At 48.4% G+C, this 19,917-nt stretch overlaps 1 protein-coding gene across 7 annotated transcripts in view; it reads right to left on the bottom strand.

Annotated features, from left to right (window-relative positions):
* CFAP65 (cilia and flagella associated protein 65) overlaps positions 1 to 14,834 on the bottom strand; it is a 33,053-nt gene extending 18,219 nt beyond the window's left edge. The window contains exons 1-14 of one of the 7 annotated variants that reach the window (XM_016156862.2): positions 14,625 to 14,834; positions 12,948 to 12,998; positions 12,449 to 12,679; positions 10,379 to 10,563; positions 7,251 to 7,353; positions 6,695 to 6,861; positions 6,300 to 6,499; positions 5,856 to 6,001; positions 5,144 to 5,366; positions 4,506 to 4,771; positions 3,924 to 4,124; positions 3,350 to 3,709; positions 1,898 to 2,035; positions 326 to 571 (exon numbers count right to left, since the gene is read on the bottom strand). In XM_016156862.2, coding sequence (XP_016012348.2) covers positions 326 to 571; positions 1,898 to 2,035; positions 3,350 to 3,709; positions 3,924 to 4,124; positions 4,506 to 4,771; positions 5,144 to 5,366; positions 5,856 to 6,001; positions 6,300 to 6,499; positions 6,695 to 6,861; positions 7,251 to 7,353; positions 10,379 to 10,563; positions 12,449 to 12,613 — 2,400 coding nt within the window. In that variant the 5' untranslated portion in view covers positions 12,614 to 12,679; positions 12,948 to 12,998; positions 14,625 to 14,834. Of the gene's footprint in view, positions 1 to 325; positions 572 to 1,897; positions 2,036 to 3,349; positions 3,710 to 3,923; positions 4,125 to 4,505; positions 4,772 to 5,143; positions 5,367 to 5,855; positions 6,002 to 6,299; positions 6,500 to 6,694; positions 6,862 to 7,250; positions 7,354 to 10,378; positions 10,564 to 12,448; positions 12,680 to 12,947; positions 13,113 to 14,624 lie in introns of those variants that run through there. The other 6 variants (XM_036237386.1, XM_016156863.2, XM_016156865.2 and 3 more) reach the window with 6 other exon arrangements.
* Positions 14,835 to 19,917: the final 5,083 nt, after the last annotated feature.

Genomic DNA, 19,917 nt, shown 5'->3' with positions numbered 1-19,917 from the left:
CATTTCATGGGCCAGACATGGGTCCACACCCTGGACCCTTTCCCTGGCCTGGTCCCAAACACCCCTCTACTGCCTGCAGATAAGAGTCTTGTATTGCCCCTGTTCCTTCCTGTGGGACTTCTGTACCCCTTTTCTTGTCACAGACCCCAAGAGGTGAATGGGCAGGGCCCTGAGGGTCGGGAGCACTGTTCATAGATGTTGTGGGGGGTCCTCGCACTGCCACACCACTTCCTGGAGGGGGAGCAACCCCTTAATTACTTTAAGTGAGCTTTAATGGCCAACTCCCAATAATGGCCCACTCCCAAGGGGCCTGCCTCCCTCCTACCTTGAGATACTGGGGGCAAAAGTTGAACTGCAAGTAGAAAGTGTGCTGCTTCCAAGAATTGCCCTTGGGGTAGGTACAGATGAGGAATATCTGGTGGGCCCCAGGGGCCACAAGGCCTGAGGTGGGCCTCAGGGAGATGTCCGAGCTGCTTTTGGAGTCCAAGTTGAAGGTCATCAGCATGGAGCCTTTGTTGATCAGGAGCAGGCTGCGGTAGGAGGGTTCGCCGGGAGACACGGCAGGAAATAGCTGTGGCGCGAGAGAAGAGAGACTCATGCTCAGAGCTACACGCCCTCACACCCTGACACACACACTCAGGGAAGTATATGTGGGCGTGGGCGGGGCTGTCTCCAAGGAAATCCAAGATGCCTCCACACAACCCAGTCAACGCCTGGAAGCAAGGAATGGCGGGCGGGAGGCCACGGCTTGGCACCAAAAAATGCTTCTGTTTTCTAGGGACCTACAGACAGGAAGATGGAGTGAACACAGGAACTGGCCTCAAGGTTAAGTAAGAGTTCTTTCATTTAGGGTGCCCTCATACCATCCTTGGGAGAACCCACTTTCAGAGATCCTGCTCCAGGAGCTCTGGGTAAGCTGTCCCTCCTAGGTGAGTCTCCTGCAGGTGGCCGAGGGGAATCCACTTCGAAAAAGGGAAAGCCCCAGCGGTCCCCGCTTCCAACACTCTTTAAGCATCTAGGGTGCGGCCAGCACCAGGGTAAGAGGTGAGCAGGCCACAGAACACAAGGCCCCAAGTCACTGGCCAGGGCACCCCATCCCGCTGGGCAACAAGCGCACCGTGTGAGGCGGCAGGACAGCAACACAGGCCCAGGGTGTGCTAGACGGCAGTAAAGGCCACACATCACTGGGAGGGACTGGCCAAAGGAAAGGGAAGGGGGAGTCAGGGAGGAGAACTGTGCAGTCAGAGGGGGCTTTGGGAAGGGGCGCCCTTGAGCAGAAGCGTAGCTGGTAGAGGGCAAGATCACCGCCAAGTACATTCTCCAACAGTGGTGCCTTACCAGCAATATGAGGCACGCAGGTAGCGAAGACAAGTGAAAAGACTGATAACGTCACTGACGCAGAAACCAGACTTGGCACTTGGCTGTCTAGCTCCAGAGTCTGTGCTTTCAAGCCCTAGGTCACCCTGCTGCTCAGAGAGGAGAGGCCTGGGAGTTGTGACTCCCCGACAAAGGGGCCAGTCCAAGGGGTCGGCTCTGTGACCCTTCTCACCCAGGCCTGGGTGGTCCCCAAGGGCAGGGGCTCAAGGTGTGGTGGTGGTACCTCTAACAGGTACTCAGTAAACAGGGGATGGAGAATTTAAAACCTGAGAAGGTCAGAGAGCATTCAGATGGAGCGGGCAGGAGCCGGTGGTCCTAGCCCCGGACTCTCCCCAGTCCCAGTGACGTGGCCCAGGAGAGCACCCTCAATTGGCTTAGAGCCCCAGGAGAGATCAGGACGGCCAGGGAGGTGGCTGCGATTCGTTTATGAGGCCATCATACAGGAAGAAGGTATCCGCACGCCACGGCAGAAGCCAGGCTCCCCTGTCCCACTTTCCACTGCTGCTGGGGCCACGCTCACCTTGGGGGTGTCCAGCGAATATTGGGGGATGTGGTGCTCCAGGGAAGCCTGATAGCTGTGGCCTTGTGCTCGGAGCGTCAGGCACCAGGACGGGCACAGGGTGCAGTCCTCCTCAATGTTATTGAAGCTCTGCTGGACCTGCAGGAGGGCCAGACCCATGGACAAGCTCAATCCTGTGGGGCACCCCCATTTGCCCCCTTGTATTTCAGGAGTCCTACATTGGGCACAGAAGGGAAGGGGCTCCCTGGGAAGACAGTGCAGAAAACAACAGTCATAACAGCCCCTCTTGCTGTACGCCAGGCCCCACACTGAGCACCCAGCGAACACGCTCCTTAACCCTCACAGCAGCCTTAAGACAGGGCATCATGTAGGAACGTGACTGGAGCATCACTGGCCAGAAGAAATAGAATGCAAGGCACAAAGGCGAGCTGCAAACGTAATTTTAAATGCTCTAGGAGCCACACTGACAAAGTGAAACACGTAAAATTAATTTCAATAACATGTTTTAATTAACCCAGTAGATCTACAATCTTATTTCAACATAAAATTGATATATAAGAGATTTGTGAGATATTTTACACTCTTTTTGTGTTAAGTCTTCAGAATCCAGAGTGTCTCTCACCCTTACAGCACGTCTCAACCTGGACTGGCCACATTTCAAGTGCTCAGTGGTCACGTGCAGGCCGCCGTAACGGACAGCGGAGGGCTGGAGCATGTAACCTAAACATCTGACAGGCTCAGGGCTGGCCTCAGCCAAGGCAAGTGTCAACAGTCTCTTTCCTACAAACCTCTACATTCTCCTATCGACAAGATATTAGGAGGCAATTAAAGAGTTGGCTTTGGAAAGACTTCTCAAAAGTTTGGATACAACCCTGTTCATAGGTTGAAAACAAAAACAAAAACAACAAGGCTCAAGACATTCAGGGACTTGCTGAAGGTCACATGGTGAGGGACTATGATCTCAGCCGCATCACGCTGCTCTTCTCTCAGACCCGGCACCCAGGCCACGAGGAAAGAACAGCAGGGTGGGCCAAGCTGGGAGGGAGGGAAAGGGCAGGGCCGACTGGAGATGGATGACACACATCTGGGACCGAGGCTGGGCTGAGGACAGCCTGTGCTCCAGAGTTTCCCAGCCAGAGGAGGCTGTGCGAGAAGCCCCTCCCCACACACGCCTAATTACCCGGCGCCTCTGCCTGTTCCTGGCTCCTGTCCATGCCTCTTTTAGAGGAACAACATCTTACTTCAAGGACTAGTAGAGAAGCCAAGAGCCCCAGGGAACTACTCCTCATACACCAAATTTTCCCTAAGGGCTGACCCTAGCTGAGCTCTCCCTCCCGAGGGAAAGGATGAGCACTATGGCATCCCTCTGGCACCCCTCCTCCCCCACCTTGCCATTCAGGCTCAGGGGCAGAGAACCCACTTTCCCCACCCCTTCTGGCCTCACACACACACCTTATACACAGCAAAGGCTTCCAGCTCCACGGCGTAAAGGCAGTTGGGGTGAGGAGGCCGGAAGTGCAGGCGCATGGCCATAGACTTGAGCGGGGGCACATCGCAGGTTTCTGGCGTCACCCAGAAGGGGCAGCCAGACCTGCATGTCCAGACCACGGTGATCTTGCCCTTGGTGTGGTTCGCCAGGCACACGGGAACAGGGTTAGGGTCCTCAGGACTGGGGCAGGCACCAAAGTCCACCTCCACAGGCTCTATGCTGACAGGTGGGGGGAAGATGGCCAAGTCGCTGGTGCCGTCGAAGAAGTACTCAGTCATGGGGGGGATGAGGGGGTACTGCAGGGCTGGTGTAGCCTCCAGGTCCTGTGTGGGGAGAGACAGGTGCGTGGGGGCCCAGCCGCCATTCCTCCTGCATGCCCCTTATCTGCATGTTCCTTTCTGGAAAAGGCTACAAGAGTTCCACACGGGTCACCCCCACAGGGCTCTGGGGACACAGGACTTCCCAAGAATTGCTAGAGAAAGGGGCATGAACCCGGGGGGTAGCCTGTTTGCGGGGGCCCAGCGGGGCCTATCAAACCTGCGCGGGAATCATGAGGGCCCCATTCTCATCCTGCTCCAGCTTCTTCTCACTCAGCATGAGGCCCAGGATGTCAGGGGGGTAGAGTGTCAGGCCCCGCACCAGGTGTGTGCGATACCAAGCCAGGTGCTGTGGCCTCAGGATGGCTGGCTTGGTGCTGTCTGAGTGGCAGGTCCCGATCAGGTCCAGGAACAGCGGGTCCTGTGACATTTGTCCGTGTGAGGCTAGATTTCAGGCCCTACTTGCTACCCTGTCCAGGTACTAGTTGGTCAGGGCACAATTCATACAGCCTTGCCCAGGAGCCTGGGTTAAGGTGCTCACGTCAAGGCTCTTGGCTCTGCACGTGCAATGTGGGGTGAGGTCCCATCCCCCTCTCCCCAATAAAAGCAGCAGAAAAATCCCTGGCCTGGAATAGTCAGGACAAGGTTGGCACACCCACCTGACTCAGAGTGGACGTCATGTGCCTCTGGCCATGCTGTGGCTCCAAAAGCCACTCTGGGGCCCTGGAGGAGATGATCCAAGCAGACAGCCCCAGAAGTTCCAGAATACAGGGGGCGAGCAGCCAGCACTGTCTTCACTCACCTGGTGGTGGACGAGACAGGCCACCCGCCGAAAATAGATGACGGGGTGAGTGGGCCGGAAGGTGCAGTGCAGGGTCATACGGGCCTTGCCCACCAGGGTCCCGAAGGCAGGTCGGATGCTAAAGACACTCTCCTGGCAGTCGATGGCAAACTGGAAGTAGGCCGTGCAGTCTGATTTGTTCTCAATCCACAGGGGCTGCTCTGAGTGCTCTCTGAGGTTGACCCAGCTGAAATCGATGCAGTTCTGCTGCAGGGATACATCAGGTCCTGGACAGAGATGGAGGCCCTGTGAGTGGGCCCTGCCACCTGGGTGGGGCCGGAGCATCAGCCTCCCCGAGGGTGTCTCAGAAAGGGTCCCACTGATGGGAGGTGGTGCCTCTGAAGAGAGAAGGCCATGCTGGAAAGGCCAGGAGCCCCAACAGCCTGAGCAGACCTCCAGGCCGCCAGGGGTGAGGGTGGGAACATGATCTCCAGGTATTTGCAAATGACTCCTCACTGAGCCCACCAGGGGGCAGCAGACACCGACGTTGAAGGGCAAGGGGGCGGCTGGCTCTTAGGAGCAAGCAAGGAGCATTTCCCAGTCCTAAGCATGGGCTGCTCTTGTCCCAGGGAGGTGCAGCGTCCTAGGGTTGTGAGTACCTCTACAGAAACCAACGACTTTGAGCAGAGTTTGGGCGGCACAGCCAGACGGCATAATAGACAAGTAATCCATAGTTCTGACGTCCAAGGTCTCCGGGTGGAAGAACACAGACACATATTTCTTCTCTCCTGGGGTCACGATGTCATAGGACGTGGGACACGAAAAGGCCTGGTCTTTGGCTAGCATGTCTGAGGCCATTTCAATCCTGAAAGGGGCACTCACCTGTGGGGGCCAGATGAGGACAGGAAGGGTCACATTATAGGGTGGGGAAGTCCGTCATTAATGAGGTGCCCAGCCAAGAGGTGAGGGCAACTGGTGTCTAGCCTGTGTCCCACTTGTCGGCTTTGAGTGTGGGCAACACCCCCCATCAGGAGGAAAGAAGAGGCCAAGCCGTGTGCCCTGTACCGGGACCAACCAGAGTGGTACCTTTTTCTCCTCAAATGTACCATAAAGGCTAACTGTGGTCCTGGGGTCAGGACAGTCCCAGAGCTGCTCTTGGGGTTGCTCAGGGAATACCCCAGTCCAGCCCCCAGCAGAGAGGAGAGGGGGACACCTGCCGACACCCGTGTATCAAGAGACATGGGTTCTGTGAGGCTTGGAGACAAAAGAGTAGCGAGAAAGGGAGGAATTCTGTACAGGGCTGGGTGTCGGGAGCACCTTGTTCTGTGTTTCTGAGTCCTGCCCCATCCTTCACATGCGCGAAACACATACCACCGACGGGTTGTACAGCCTGATCTGCCTCTCGGCAGTGCAGCCCACAGCCACAGAACCAAAGTGCAGCACTTTCTGGGAGCCCTCAACATCCTGGTCCTCTGGTCGCTTCTGCCTGATGCTCACCAGCAGCTGGGCACATTTGCCTGGGGCAGAGATGGGGGAGACTTCGGGAGATACCCCCAGGGCCTCTGTGGCGGCCCAGCTAACAGCCCCTCTAAGATCATAAGTGTCCCAGGGAAACACTGGTCTTCAACACTAAGGAAGGCAAAGAAAAGGCAAAGCCTGCAGGGCTGGGGAGAGGGCCGGAAGCTGTGCTACTGTATGGGTCCCACTGGGGCCACGCCAGGGCGGAAGGTGGGGTAGGGGAACACACTGAAGCGTTTGAGACCCAGGAAGGTGCAGCAAATGGGCTCTGGGGACAGGTGAGAGGTCAAGCCTCACCAGCAGCCTGCAACTGGATGCTGTTCTTCTGCTTGCTTCTCCCCCCATACGAGCATGTGGCTTGAACATTGTAGATGACAGCCATAAGAGGCTGAAAGGTCACCTTGATCCGGCAAGCCTGGCCTGGCTCCAGCAGCCCTGAGGTGGGCAGCATCTGGAATGGGCTGGAGAACTCCCAGGTGAAGTAGGTGGCCAGGTCCCTGGAGAGCAGAGCAAGTCAGAGCCACTGGGCTCACTCTGATCTCTACCCCTGCTTTAGAAAGGCAGAGATGCTGGGCAGCCCTCTTTCCTCCCTCTCCCCGCTTCCCCCACCAGCCAAGCTAGTCTCTCCTGCCCCCAGGTACCTTCCTCACAGTTCTCACTCTCCCGACCTCAGCCTCAGCCACTCCCCTCACCCTACATTGTTCAGGCAGAAGCAGGCCTCGGCCATGTCCCCGACGGCACACGTGGGCAACTGCAGAGACGATGGGCAGGTGAGCTTATGGCCAGGCAGGGTGGCCCTCAGGTCCACACAGAACATCCCCTCTGCTTTCTCAAACCACAGTTGGTCCATGTACTCCTTCTGCGGCACAGGGGTGGAGTGAGGGCAGAGGCAGTTCACGATCAGCGGTACCTGGGTGGTACTCAAGAACCACACACCCCTGTCTTGGTCCCAGAGATATGAACCTCTTTTGAGGGGAAGTATTTTGAGAGCAGGAAGAGGTCAAAGAACCTGGCACTTCTGATGGTCCATATAGTAGTGCAGCCTTTCCCCCTATAACTGGAAACCTCCTCTGTCTATTGAGTTTGGGGTCTGAGCTTCTCCAGGGCTTCCTAAGCTAATTTTTTTTTTCTTTTTGCTACAGTTGGCAGGATGTGTGTGTGGTGGGGGAGCTCCTTTTGGCTCTGCCAGTTCCGAGGTCACTGTGCCCGTGTCCCTCACTGCCCTCTGCTTGCCATGGTGGACCTTACCTCTTCCAGAGGCCGGAAGATAATGGGGAGCGTGAGAGTTATGCCTGGGCTCAGGAGGATGGGCTGAGGGATGACCGTGAAGAAGAACTTGGTCTTGGGGGGCCTGCAGGGGAGAATCAGGAGACAAGCACTTTGCGGTCAGGGCTCAGAAAACTTGACGGGGCGGAGCAACCAGGGAAGACCCTGGAAAACATAGTCCTTGGGACCATGAAGGGGGAAATACAGGGTCTGTCACAGGAGCACCTGTCTCCCTCGTCTGACTATTCCTCTAGCAGATCTTCACTCCAGGATGCCAGCGCATCGACCGAAAAGATACAGGGGCAAAGGAGCAGCACTTGTACCTCTGATGCTCAGGGTGGTCACAGGGACAGGGATGGCGAAGGCGGCCTTGACTTAATTAAATCCCTGATTGCTTAGCTGGAGAAAACTAGGATTGGAACAGAGATTCCAGGATGCTCTTCGAATCAGAGAACTTGACAGAGCTATAGAGTTCCAGGGGAGATCAAAACTGCAAATACTGTAGCTGTTACCAAAATCAATAAGACAATATTGTCAACAACTTTATACCAATAAATGTTAAGGTTTAGATAAGTAAGCACATTCTTAGGAAAGCATATTTTGTTGAAACTGACTCAAGAATTATACAATAAATTTTATGGCCATTCTACCTAAAATCATCAAAGAAACTGGGTAAGTATTCAAAAATCTTCCCTAAAGAAAACGATAAGCCAGATGGCTTCACAGTAAGTCCTACTGAGCATCTGATAAAAAATAATTCCAGCCTATGTTCCCAATAAAATAAAACAAGGAAACACTCCTCAACATATTCTATCAATGCATCATAATGTTGTTACCAAAATCTGACCACGGCAGGAGAAGAATGAAAAATTACAGGCCAATATCACCCATCAGCAAAATATTAGCCAAGAGAATTTAATAATGTATAGGAAGAATATTCAATCATGATCAAGTTGGGCTTACTCTAGAGATACACAGTTGGTTTAACATAGAAAATCAATGGAACCCACTATATTAACAAATTAAAAGAGAAAAAAATCAAATGATCATATAAAGTTTGAAAATATGAAACTTCAACATATGCTTATGAGAAAAACTCTCAGCAACCTAGAAATAGAAAGGAAGTTCCTTGACCTGATGAAATCTTAGAAAAAAATAACTGCAGGAAACATCCAAATTAATGGTGAAACGCTGGAATCTTTCACTGTGAGATCGTAAACAAGGATGCCTTCTGGACCCATCCCTGCTCAACACTTTGCTACCCAACAGTTCAGTAAAGACAGACAAAGAAAGGGCAGTGTCATTTCCAGGTAAGATGTGAATGTGTACATAGGAAAAAAATTAACAATAAAATTATTCATTGGGATTAATGAGATGATTTATTAAGGTTGCTGGACACAAGGTTATGCACAAAATACCCATACTTAAAGAAAAAAAAAAAAAGACTTTCTAAAACACTAGGAACAAACAAAAAAATGAAAAAAATTTTAAAAGATATCATATACAACATCACCAAAAATATTAAATCCTTAGAAATAAAGCTAAAGATGTGTACAACATCTATGGAAAAACTTTTACACTTTATTGAGAGACATGAGAGAAGGCCTAAATAAAGATACACCACATCCATGAAAGATTCATTTTGTAATGATGTCAGTTCTCCCCAAATTCATCTATAGGTTCGGTTGAATTGCAGTCAAAATCTCAAAAAGCTTTTAGGTGTATGTGTGATAAGCTGATTTGAAGATTTCTATGAAAAGTGAGGAACTCAAAGGGCCAAGAATAGCCAAGACAATTTTGAATAAGACTGAAGTTGGAGGACTTACACTTCCAGAAATCGAGATTTACTGTAAGCTCTAATTAATTCAGGATGATATTGGCCCAGAGAGAGACAAGTAGATCAAAGGAACAAAACAGAGAGTTTAGAACTGGATCTGAATATATGGACACTTGACATACATCAGTGGTGGGAAAGATTATCAGGGAAAGTATGAACTTTTTAATAAACGAAATTGGGATGACTGGACATTTGGTTGGGGAAAAAAATGTCATTGGATCCTGATTTCAAACCATTCACAAAGATCAAGTCCATGTAGATAAAAAACAAATATGAAAGACAAAACTGTAAAGATAACTATAGGAGACTATCTTCATAACCTTGGTGGGTAAAGAAGGATTTCCTAAGCGAGATACAAAAAAGCATTAACCATAAAAAAAAAAAAAGAGAATCTAATAAAAAAATGGGCATAGTCTTGAACAGGAATTTCATAAATGAAATGGTCAGTAACATGAAAAGACACTCAACTGTATTAGCAATCAGGGAAATGCAAATTAAAACCACAAAAATTACCAATATTGGCAAAAAATTATAATCCCGATAATAGCAATGGTTGGTAAAGATGGGGAGGCATGGGCTGGTGGGAATAATAATGGTACAGGTAACTTTGGAAAATTGATAGGCTTTATCGACAAAAAGCAAACATACACATGTTCAAAGTCACAGCAAGTCTGCTTCTATGTATCTACCCTAGAAAGACTCTTGTACTTGGGCAATGAGGGATGTATACGTGAATGTTGACAACAGTCCCAAACTAGAAACAACCCAAACAGCCCTCAACAGAAAAATGGATGAATACGCCGTATAAGCACACATTGGAATATTATACTGAAATGAAAAAGGATAAACTGTAGCTGCATATGAATGAGTCTTACAAACATAATTGAGCAAAATAAAAGAGTTAAAAAAAGTATATCTACCGTGTTATTCCATTTATATAAAGTTTATAAAAAGGTAAAATTAAACAATGTCATTTAAGGATGCAACCATAAATAGTAAATCCATTTGAGAAAAGCGAGGAAATCATTATTATGTAAATCAGGATAATGGTTACCTTTATCAGGGAGGACATAGAACGGGAGAAAGTGAGCTTTGGACACTTATTTTTACATTATTTAATCTAATCACAGGGGTTTCAAACATTCTTCAGACTGCATGTTTTATACACTCTTCTGATTTCTGATTTTAGAAGACATTTAAAAAGTTTTTTCGAGTGCCTGCTTTGGGGGTATGGGGGCTCAGGGACCTGGTCTCTGACCCCTTGTACTCGTACCTGTACTTCATCTTCTGGATTTTCAAGGATAGGTTTTTCAGAACCAGGTTCTTGGTGATCTCCTTCCCTAGCTCCCAGCCTTTCCATTGAAGCTCTTCAGCCACCTCGATGCCCCAGATGACCCTCTTCTTCACTTTTTTCTGCTTCTTCGGGAAGCACACCTGAGTGTCCATGGGGCTGGCTGGCTGTTCAGTTGGCAGGGAGAAGGAAGGATGCGTTATTGGAGTAGGATTCAAATACCCACAGGAAGGGCAAAGATCTCCCCACTTCCAGAAAGTAATGAATTATGTCACACCCCCCGCCGGCCCTGGGGGATGATCTAAAGCGAGAAGGTGAAGGGAAGGCAGGCTCTGGAGTCAGATGTTACCACCTCGGAGGTCATTGGAATGGTTTCCCTGAGACCCTGCCCCTGAAGCCTGCCCTGAGTCACCTCATCTGGCCATTCCGTTCGGCACACTTAGCAGTCTTAGCTGGCCTGTTCTGTGCCTCAGCGCATCCTCAGAGGCTGCCTCCTCTTCCGCTTCCTCCCCATCCTACCCCTTCACTCCAGAAGCCTCTCCTGGCTGGAGCAGTCTCTGCCAGGCCCTTCTCCAGACCACAGGAATTCTCCGCCATTCCCTCGCCCAGCCCTCGACTGGCTGGTGGAGCAGAGGAAGGAGCCAGTTCGCCTGCGACCAACCCCCACCCCACGCGCTGACTTTAGGGCCACTCCAAGCGCTGCTCCTGATGACACCAGAGGTGCCATGTGCCGACGCTTTCCATCTATAATGGAAAATCTCTTCATTGGCTGATACCTTACGTCTATCTATTTGAGGACAGAGGGGAGTAGAAAACCCCCTGGGGTGCGAGGCGGAGGGAAGACGAACCAGGTACCTCTTCCTACCAATCACTGCTGTGAAAGCTCAACTCATTGCCATTTTATTTTATCTTTGGTCGAGCGTTGGTTTTACATTGTTACATAAGAATATATTCATCTGTTCAACAAATATTTGTTGATTACCTGTTATGCATCAGCCACTGAGCAAAATGTCAAGACTATAATAGTGAACAAGGATGACAAATCCCTCCTCTCTTGGAACTTACCCTCTCAGTTTCAATATTTACAGAGAGTGTAAGATGGCTAGTGTAGTATTTTCGTTCTCAATTCGCCCATGGAGAAAAGGTGACGTGAGTGAGCAAGGGTAATTTATTACAAATATCAGTTGGTGTATAAGTCAAGTCCAACCAGAAAAACAGAAGCCACTCTGAGTGTTTAACAGCAGGAACGTAATGTATAAACAGGAGATAGCGAAGTAACCCTGAAGTTAGCAACATCAAGAAGCTGCCACCATACCTAGGGTAGGGGAGGTGGAGGGTTCTCAACGCCCAGAGGCCTGTCTGGGGGGGATCAGTCACAGAGAGACACCGTCAAAAGCAGAGAGAGAAGAAAAGTAGTATCCTGGCTCCTCCCCTCCTTCCACTTTCCAATCTCCTGCCAGCTCAGAGCAGAGCAGGGAAGGGCAGTAAGTAAATCTGAGGCGAACAGGCTGGGAATGGCACAGATGGAGCGGTGAGATGATCCCCGGTCCACAGGGAGACAAGTGCAACCACCACCACGTCTAAGGAGATGCGAAACTCCCCGAACGCAGACACGCACATGCTGCACGAGACACAAAGCCATACCCCATTGTCACACCCCTAGACCACCCCCTCCCCCGCCCCACTATGCTGTCACATAAAGAGAATCCTGAGAGCTGCTAAAAGTAAGCAACAGCCATATATTGGCCAAACAGTCACAGGGGTCACGACAAAAAGAGCTTTCTTAGGGAGAAGAGCACTCGTGGCTACTCTATTAGCCTCCAACTTGCTTCTCCCAAGAGTTCCCTCCCCCACTCCGTCCCCCCACCAGCCCTAGTCGCGCTCACTGCTCCCACCACTTCGGTCGGCTTGGTGCTCAATCTGTGCAGGGTCTAACGCTGGGGTTTAGACAGGGGAGTCAGTTCCTTTCAGATTCCTCTCCACCCCCTATCTTGCTACCCCTCCCCCAACCCCTGCTGCACCCTGCCCCGCTCGCCCTGGACATGTCCTCACACAGGCACTGGAGTTACTGCTGCTGCCAGCACTCAGGGCTGCACTGCTGCCAGTGATGGTGGGAATGGCCATTGTGCTGGCACTCAGGCATGATGCAGAGGTCATGACGCAGTCCTTCATGTCCCTAGTCCTTGTGATAAGGCTCGAAGTTGCCTGTGTGAGCATCAGATGCCTGGAACACAATTCCAAGGGAAGCACTCTGGCTGAGCCAGAGTCCCTGCCAGTCTGGAGCTGAGGAGAGACAGAGGGACATGAAAAAGAGGAACAGACTCGCCATGGCCATCATTATCACAGAGGAGTGACTTCTTACCAGCTCTGGCAATAGATGTAAGGTAGTGCCATGAGGAACAAGCCTGAATACAAAATACCGGGCTTTGCCTGGGAGCCTAGAGACTCTCCATTCAGGAAAGGCACTTGGAAGAGGGACCTAGCCCTCCATGGACACACTTGGCATTTCTCAGCAAGCCCCCAGTGAGAGTTACTGAAGCACATGCATTACCTTTATCTGGCTTTTATTCTCTATATTTTTCCTTCGAATGTGTCTTGCCTCCTGTAAGAAGAGGAATAAGGGTCAAAGAAGAAGCAAATGACACTGAAGAGCTGGTCAGGGTTTCTTCTATCAGTACACAATCTGTAGCCCAGGTTTGAAGTAAGCATTCACTGAAATAATGATTCAGTTTAAGGATAAACGATTCAACCTGTAAACAGGGATCCATGGATGAACCGAAGCTAGAAGTTATATGCAAATATATGCAAATGTTACAGGCAAATTATATGCAAAATGTCATGTGTATGGACATGTGCTCTTTTCCACAGCTTTCACCAAATGCTCAGAAGGATGCCTGGCCCTGCTCTAGGGGACACACAAGTGTCCCAGTTGGCTTTGGCCCCATCTCCTCAAATCCCTTCTTCCTTTAGCAGACTTCCTTTACCACACACACCTAAGTGTGGCTACCATATTGGATGTCATCAATTTGATACCTTTTTGGAACATATGTACATTTTGCAAACTACTCAGTATCCGTTCTCATCTCTTGGAATAGCAATCTCAAAATTAATAACCACTTCTATTGACATTTACTTAGACCTTACCATATGCCAGGCAATGTTGTAAGGTCTTCACATGTACTTCAATTCTTACAACAGTTTATGATTAGATGTGAATTGCCTTTCATTTGGCCTAAAATTATTTCTTTTCAGGTTTGGGGTTATTATAACACATTATGCTTCTCACCCTTTAGAAATTTACACACTTCCATCAGACACACCACCCACACAGAGCAAAAGATTCTGTTGATTCAATTTTTTCTCATTGGTAACAACTCCAAACCCTCTGGAGGGGATTATCTTAGATTCACTCATTCATTCCTTCCCCCCTTCCTTCCTTCCTTCCTTCCTTCCTTCCTTCCTTCCTTCCTTCCTTCCTTCCTTCACAAAGCATTAACTGAGTGCCTGTTAAGCACAAGACAAGTAAGGTTCCTACTTTTAATTGTGAAGTATAGGTTCAAATGGAATCAAAGAAAAGTAAGCTGAGGAGACAGAGAAGAGGGTTCCATTACTTTTCTGCTACTGGATGGCCTTGTAGTCCTGCCCTGACTCATTAATGCCGGTGACTTCAGGGGACTCTACAGCTGGCCCACGTCTCCGGGCTCTGAAAGTTTCCAGTCAACGCCTGAAACATCCCAGGGGGTGCATGGAAGAGATGAGAGGATGGGGTAGAAAGCTGGTCCAGGCCAGGTCTTAGGGCTTAAGGGAGTGAGCACTGGCCCTGAAGCCAGGAAAGCTGGGTTTCAGCATCTGCTTAGATTCATTTGAGATGGGCAAATTTATCCAAATCCCCCAGCCTCAGTCTCCTCACCTGTAAAATGAGGGTTATGCTATGTCACAAAGTCGATGTGAAACTCAAATGAATAGGGGATGTGAAAAAGTCCTAGACAAACCTATATTACTACAATTAACAATCATAGCTTCCGCACTACCCTGCTGTACTCTTCCAGAAGATTCAGACGTTTGCAATCATCATGAACACACTGGGCAAGGAGGTGGTGCTTTTTAATCCAATTTTCTAATCTCGAGGACTTTAAAAAATGTTATCAGCTTCCTTTATTTGACTAATTTCCAACCTAAAAATTTCTAAGATGACCAGTGGAAAAAATGGCGCGTCGTCTAAATTTACTTAGAGCTGTTCCTCCTTTCTCTTCGGTATCCCCAGTATGACTGATCTTGCCCAAGTCGCAGTACCACGGAACTCTGTGAAGGACGTGAAGGGGACCCCTGGCCATTTCCTGGAGAAGGTGGTCTCCCGGGGCAGATACCTTCCCTGGCCACTCGCGCCGCTCCCTGGGTCCGCGAGATCAACGATCAAAACTCACACCACCGCCATGTTGTCGTCTCCATAGATACAGGACGCACAGGGCACTGCGTCTCCTGGTATCCCAGGGCAACGACGGCAGCGCGAATGAGTCATGTTTCAGAGAAGGCGAAACTTTAATCCTTACCCTCGTTTTCCCCCCTACTAATAGTAATTGGGCTTCTACCAGTAGCAACATGGCATGTATAGTCCCTTAGCTGTGACTAAATTTGCTTCAGAAGTCTTCCTTTCCAGGAGCCCAGAACCCATGGAAGATAATGGGTGCTGGGCCCTGGTGACCGTATCCTCCAAGGATCAAAAAAAGTCAATAGGGGTGGGTACCGTTTGATTTAAGGCTATGAGCAAGGGTAAGTGATGATTCAGGAATCGATGAGGACCAGGATGTAGGAGAAAGAGAGGAAGGAGGATGTAAAGGAGATAGACCTCAATCTTCCTGATTGGAAGCGGATGATGGGAGTAATAAAGATAAAGTGCACTCAATGATTTGGGCCTCAACACACATAAAAATATATTTTCTAAGCCTTTCCTCCATAGTCCCACGCCACCCACTACTCCCTACCTCCCACCCCTGCCATCATGGAATAAATAGACTCTAGGCTGAGAAATCAGGCAGACTTGAGATTAATCCTGACTCTGCCACTTACTGGTTGTGTGACCTTGGAAAAGTCACATGACCTCTGTGAGCTCATCTGCTACCTGGGAATAATTATCAAAAGGTTTGTATAAGAACTGAGTTATCAAGCATATGTAAAGTACTTGACACATGGTAGATAATAACAAAGTTAGACACACACACACACACACACACACTTACTAAATGGGAGGTCCCTATAAGTAAACAACTAGACCTGTGCACCCTCCTCTCCCACCACCACCCAGTCTCTCTGCTGCACACTGGAGGGGCAAAAAATTTCCCTTTTCTCCATATCCTCCCCTTGTTTCTCCAAGGTGGCTGCCTCGCTGCTCTAGGGTGGAGAAAGACAAGAGGAGATTCCAGGGTGATCTCAGTCCAGATGCCAAGTCAACCTAGCTTCAACACTTGCAAAGCCCTCTTTCACCTTCCTTCCCCTGCAACTCTGACTCAATTTAGAGTGTTGGTTCTGAAGCCAGGTCTGCTTCCAAACTGTATTTAATTTATAGGAAGGAGGTGAAGAGGTGCGTCCTTCCACAGAACCTTCTGACCTCTGAAATTAGTGGAGTAAGTCTTCTAAGCCCAGTCTGAGGAGTGAAGAGTGAGAAAAGCCTATAGTCCACCTGTCCACTGGGGGTAGTTCAGGGCCAGATCAAGGAACACACATGGAACACTCTCTGCATTAGAGTGCCATGATCCCCCGTAGCAGCTGGGGTGTGGGAAGAGTATGTTAACAGATTGATGGTCCCTCTAGCCTGAAACAGCTGCCATGGCATAAAACTCAGGGGTTTAGGGCTAAACTGCTATATGGCAAGAGAATTCAAAGAGTTTCATTCTGCTTTGGACCCCCACAGGGTTTTCTAATCCTTCGGTGTCAACCCAAACCCCCTAGATAATTTTCTCCCTTTATTCCTCATCCCTACGAAGGATAGATAAACACTCAGGCCAACAGAAGGGAGATGGAGGGGGACAAAACCATGAGGTATGATCCCAGAGACTTGAGTTCTGGTCTTGATTCTTGTATTCAATAGCTGAGCAATTTTAAGCAAATTGTTAAACATCTGTAAAATATTCCTCATCTGTAAAATAGGAACAAAAAGAGGTAATATTCAAAATACCTAACAATTGGTAAGGCATGGGTATTGACTATGAGAATGGGCACCAGCTGGTTTTGGAGACAGAGCAGGGTCCTAAAAGCCCACATTGTGGCAAGTCTTAACACTTTAGTTGTGGAGTCATCGGGAAGCCTTGGAGTACAGGAAGGGGACTAGGAGAGCAGCCACAGCAGTGGAAGACTCAGTCAGTGGCTATTTACCAACAATTACCAAAGTATTACCAGATTTCAATAATCAGTATAGCTATACTGAATAATTTTAGTTGCAAGTCAGACCTGAGGACAAACCCTACCTCACAAGCTACTGTAGACTTGGTTATTTATTTCAAGCCAAAACTTGAAGTCCCTTCCCCTCTAATTCCTCTGCATTGGTGGAGGAATTTTTAGCACATCTAAAGGCTTTTTACTTCTACTCTGAGCAATGTTGCTTTTCTGTGCGAGTTCTCCCAGCTGTCTTCCCAACACCATCTCCTGCTGGCCCTCTAGCGCCAAGCTTCTCTGTCCAGCACCATGGACAGCTCTGGCTGACCAGCCTATCCTAGGCCATCCACTTCCTCTTGCCTTCAATCTCCTCTCTCCCCATCCATCCCAGCGCAGAAACCACAAGGTATGAACTAAATGAGGGGCATCTCTGAGAAGAAAGCACAGTGAAGTGGTTAAGAACAAGCTCTGGAGTAAAGCAGAATAGATCTGAATCCCAAATGTGCCAGCTTTTAGCTGTATGATCTTGTTTCCTCACTCCTGTAAGATCCAGTCTCCTTATCTGTAAACAGAGAAACTTTAATAGCTCAAAGGTTGTGAGATGTAAGTGGGATAAAAAAAAAAAAACTTAAAGAACTTTGTACAGTACCTGGCTCATTATATGTTCTGGATAAATGAGGAACACCACTATTCTGTGATTTTCCATCCTAATTCCTCAAACCCTTCCCAGTCCATTTCTGACCAGAGTCCTCTCCCAAGTAAAGGTGTCATGACATGGCCATGGGCTCAGTGCAACTGGCTTCCTTTGAGTGTGGAAGTTGGCTTGGATTTCATGTATGGGGAGGGAGCCCACCTTTGACTGATCCATGAGATTCTATCTTTTAGATTTTTTTTTCATTTTTAAAATTGTGAGTTAATTGTAGATATATAGAAGAGTCACAAAGACAGTACAAGGAGTTCTCATAAGCCCTTCACCTCAGATTAATCTCTTACATGACCATAGATTATTTATCAAAACTAAAATATTAACCTTGGTACAACAAATACTATTAATTAAAGTATAGAATTTATTCATTTAGCGTTCACAAGTTTGTCCACTAAAATCCTTTTCTTATTTTGGTATCCAATTCAAGATTCCAACAGGGGCACTTCCTCAGTTTTTCATGCCTTTGACTCTTTTGAAGAGTGTTGTCAATTATTTTGTAAAATATTTCTCAACCCGGATTTATTTCTCATGATGGAGTAAGGTTATATGGGAAGCAGAGCACAGAGGTTATATGCCTTTCCTAGTTCATCATATCAGAGTGTATATGGTGTCAATGTTTTACTGGTGATGTTAACTTTGATCACTTGCCTAAAGTGGTGTCTGCCAGGATTCCTCACTATAAACTTGCTATTTTCACCTCTTTATTGGATTTTAATCATGCCCATTTTTGCTTCTCTAGGATAATGAGTTCAAAACCAAGAAACCCGTCTTCACGCTAACCATTCCAAACTTACACTCTCAACCACTCCCTGGAGCCACACTCATTTCCTGTTATCTGCCTGGTCACTTTCCTCTGAGTTTTCTTAAGCTGAGCATTTGGAGATGTGTGCAGAAGTCAGATGCAGAGACACCTGGAATTTATTATGGAAAAAGAATGCTTTAGTTTGTTTTTGTGGACCTTCCTGTTGAGGCCCTACAAGTTTCTGCTTGCAAGGGCACTCTGGGAAAATGTGGCCAGCCGTTGTTCACAGGAATGTCCAGCCATTTCCCAGGTCTGGCCCCGATCTCTGAGCACTTTCTTTAACATCTATCATTTGGTTTTTTTTTTAATATCCTCTAATAGCATTTCCTTCCACTTGGCCAGATGCTTTCTATCCACTAGCCCAGATGCATGAGACTCCTTCTTCCAGAAGGCTCTTCACTCCTCTAAGAGTTTGCTATCATCAGAGATCTTGCAACCTGAGTAGACACATAGTATTTTTTCAGTTGGCTGAGTGTGGAGAGGTGTGCTTCTCCATCCCTCCCCCTTTTCTCTATCTCTATCCACCCCAAGTTTATTCCAAGTTAGTGTGTCTTCTCACACTGCCCCTTTAGAAGAGAAAGGAGTATCACATCTCCTCCAGCCTCATTCAGGTTCCATTTTTAAAAGATTTTGTGTAAAGTATATTAAAGGACCCTGGAAAGACTCAGAAGATGTCCTCATTATTTTCCATTCTCTTTTCCCTTTGTTCTGGTTACTATTGCCGCGTAAGAAATTATTCCAAACTTCGAGTTCCCAAACAATCATTCTATTTTGCTTATGAATTTGTGGGTCAGGAATTCAGGAAGAGCTTGGTCAGGCAGTTCCCTCTTGGAGTCTCTCATGGAGTTGCATTTGCATGTTGGCAAAGGCTGTAGCCATCTGACAGCTCCCTTGGGCTGGATGTCCAAGATGGCACACATGGCTGACAGTCGGCGTTGGCTCTCAGCTGGGTACTTGCTCGGCTATGGACAGGAACACCTATCTATAGCTGCTCCAGCTTGGCGATCTCAGGGTAAAACCTGGCAGAACCTACATGGCCTTTTCTAGCCTTAAACCAGTTTCAAGGAGAGAGGAGTGTCAAATAATTGTGGACATATTTTAAACATTGCCACTCCCACCAAAATGGGATTGTCTCATGGCATCTAGAACATTATTCCTCCAAGATCACCTTCCCAGACAGGTTCTTGGCCATGCTCAGCCCTATTAGACTTTTCAGGCTGATGCTGGGAGTGACTTCTCCTGGGATAATGAGTCATCTGTTTCCACCTTCCTCAGTTGCTGCTACAGGAGACTTGGATTCTGGTCTGACCTTTGCTACTGTGTGACTTTGCGAAAGTGACTTCATTCACCTCTCTGGACCTCTGGATTTTATCTCTCTGCAGAGTAGGAATTAGGAACAACCTCATTTCACAAGTTGTTAGGATTAAAAAAAAAAATACTGTAAATACCAGACCTAACACAATGGGTGCTCCTGATTATGGAAGAAATAACTGTAGGCAAGTCATTTTCCCCTCTTGGAGACTTAGTTTATTTATCTCTGAAGGGGGGATAATTCCCTTATCCCACTTCTCCATGCGGATGAGAGGAGGTCTTGAATGGACTGAAGGAGGGCCAGCCTAGAGGGTAAGACTTCTCAACCTTAAC

The sequence above is a fragment of the Rousettus aegyptiacus genome, unplaced genomic scaffold (assembly GCF_014176215.1).
Source record: "Rousettus aegyptiacus isolate mRouAeg1 unplaced genomic scaffold, mRouAeg1.p scaffold_m13_p_2, whole genome shotgun sequence".
NCBI lineage: Eukaryota > Metazoa > Chordata > Mammalia > Chiroptera > Pteropodidae > Rousettus > Rousettus aegyptiacus.
This window is presented reverse-complemented; position numbering and strand designations above follow the sequence as displayed.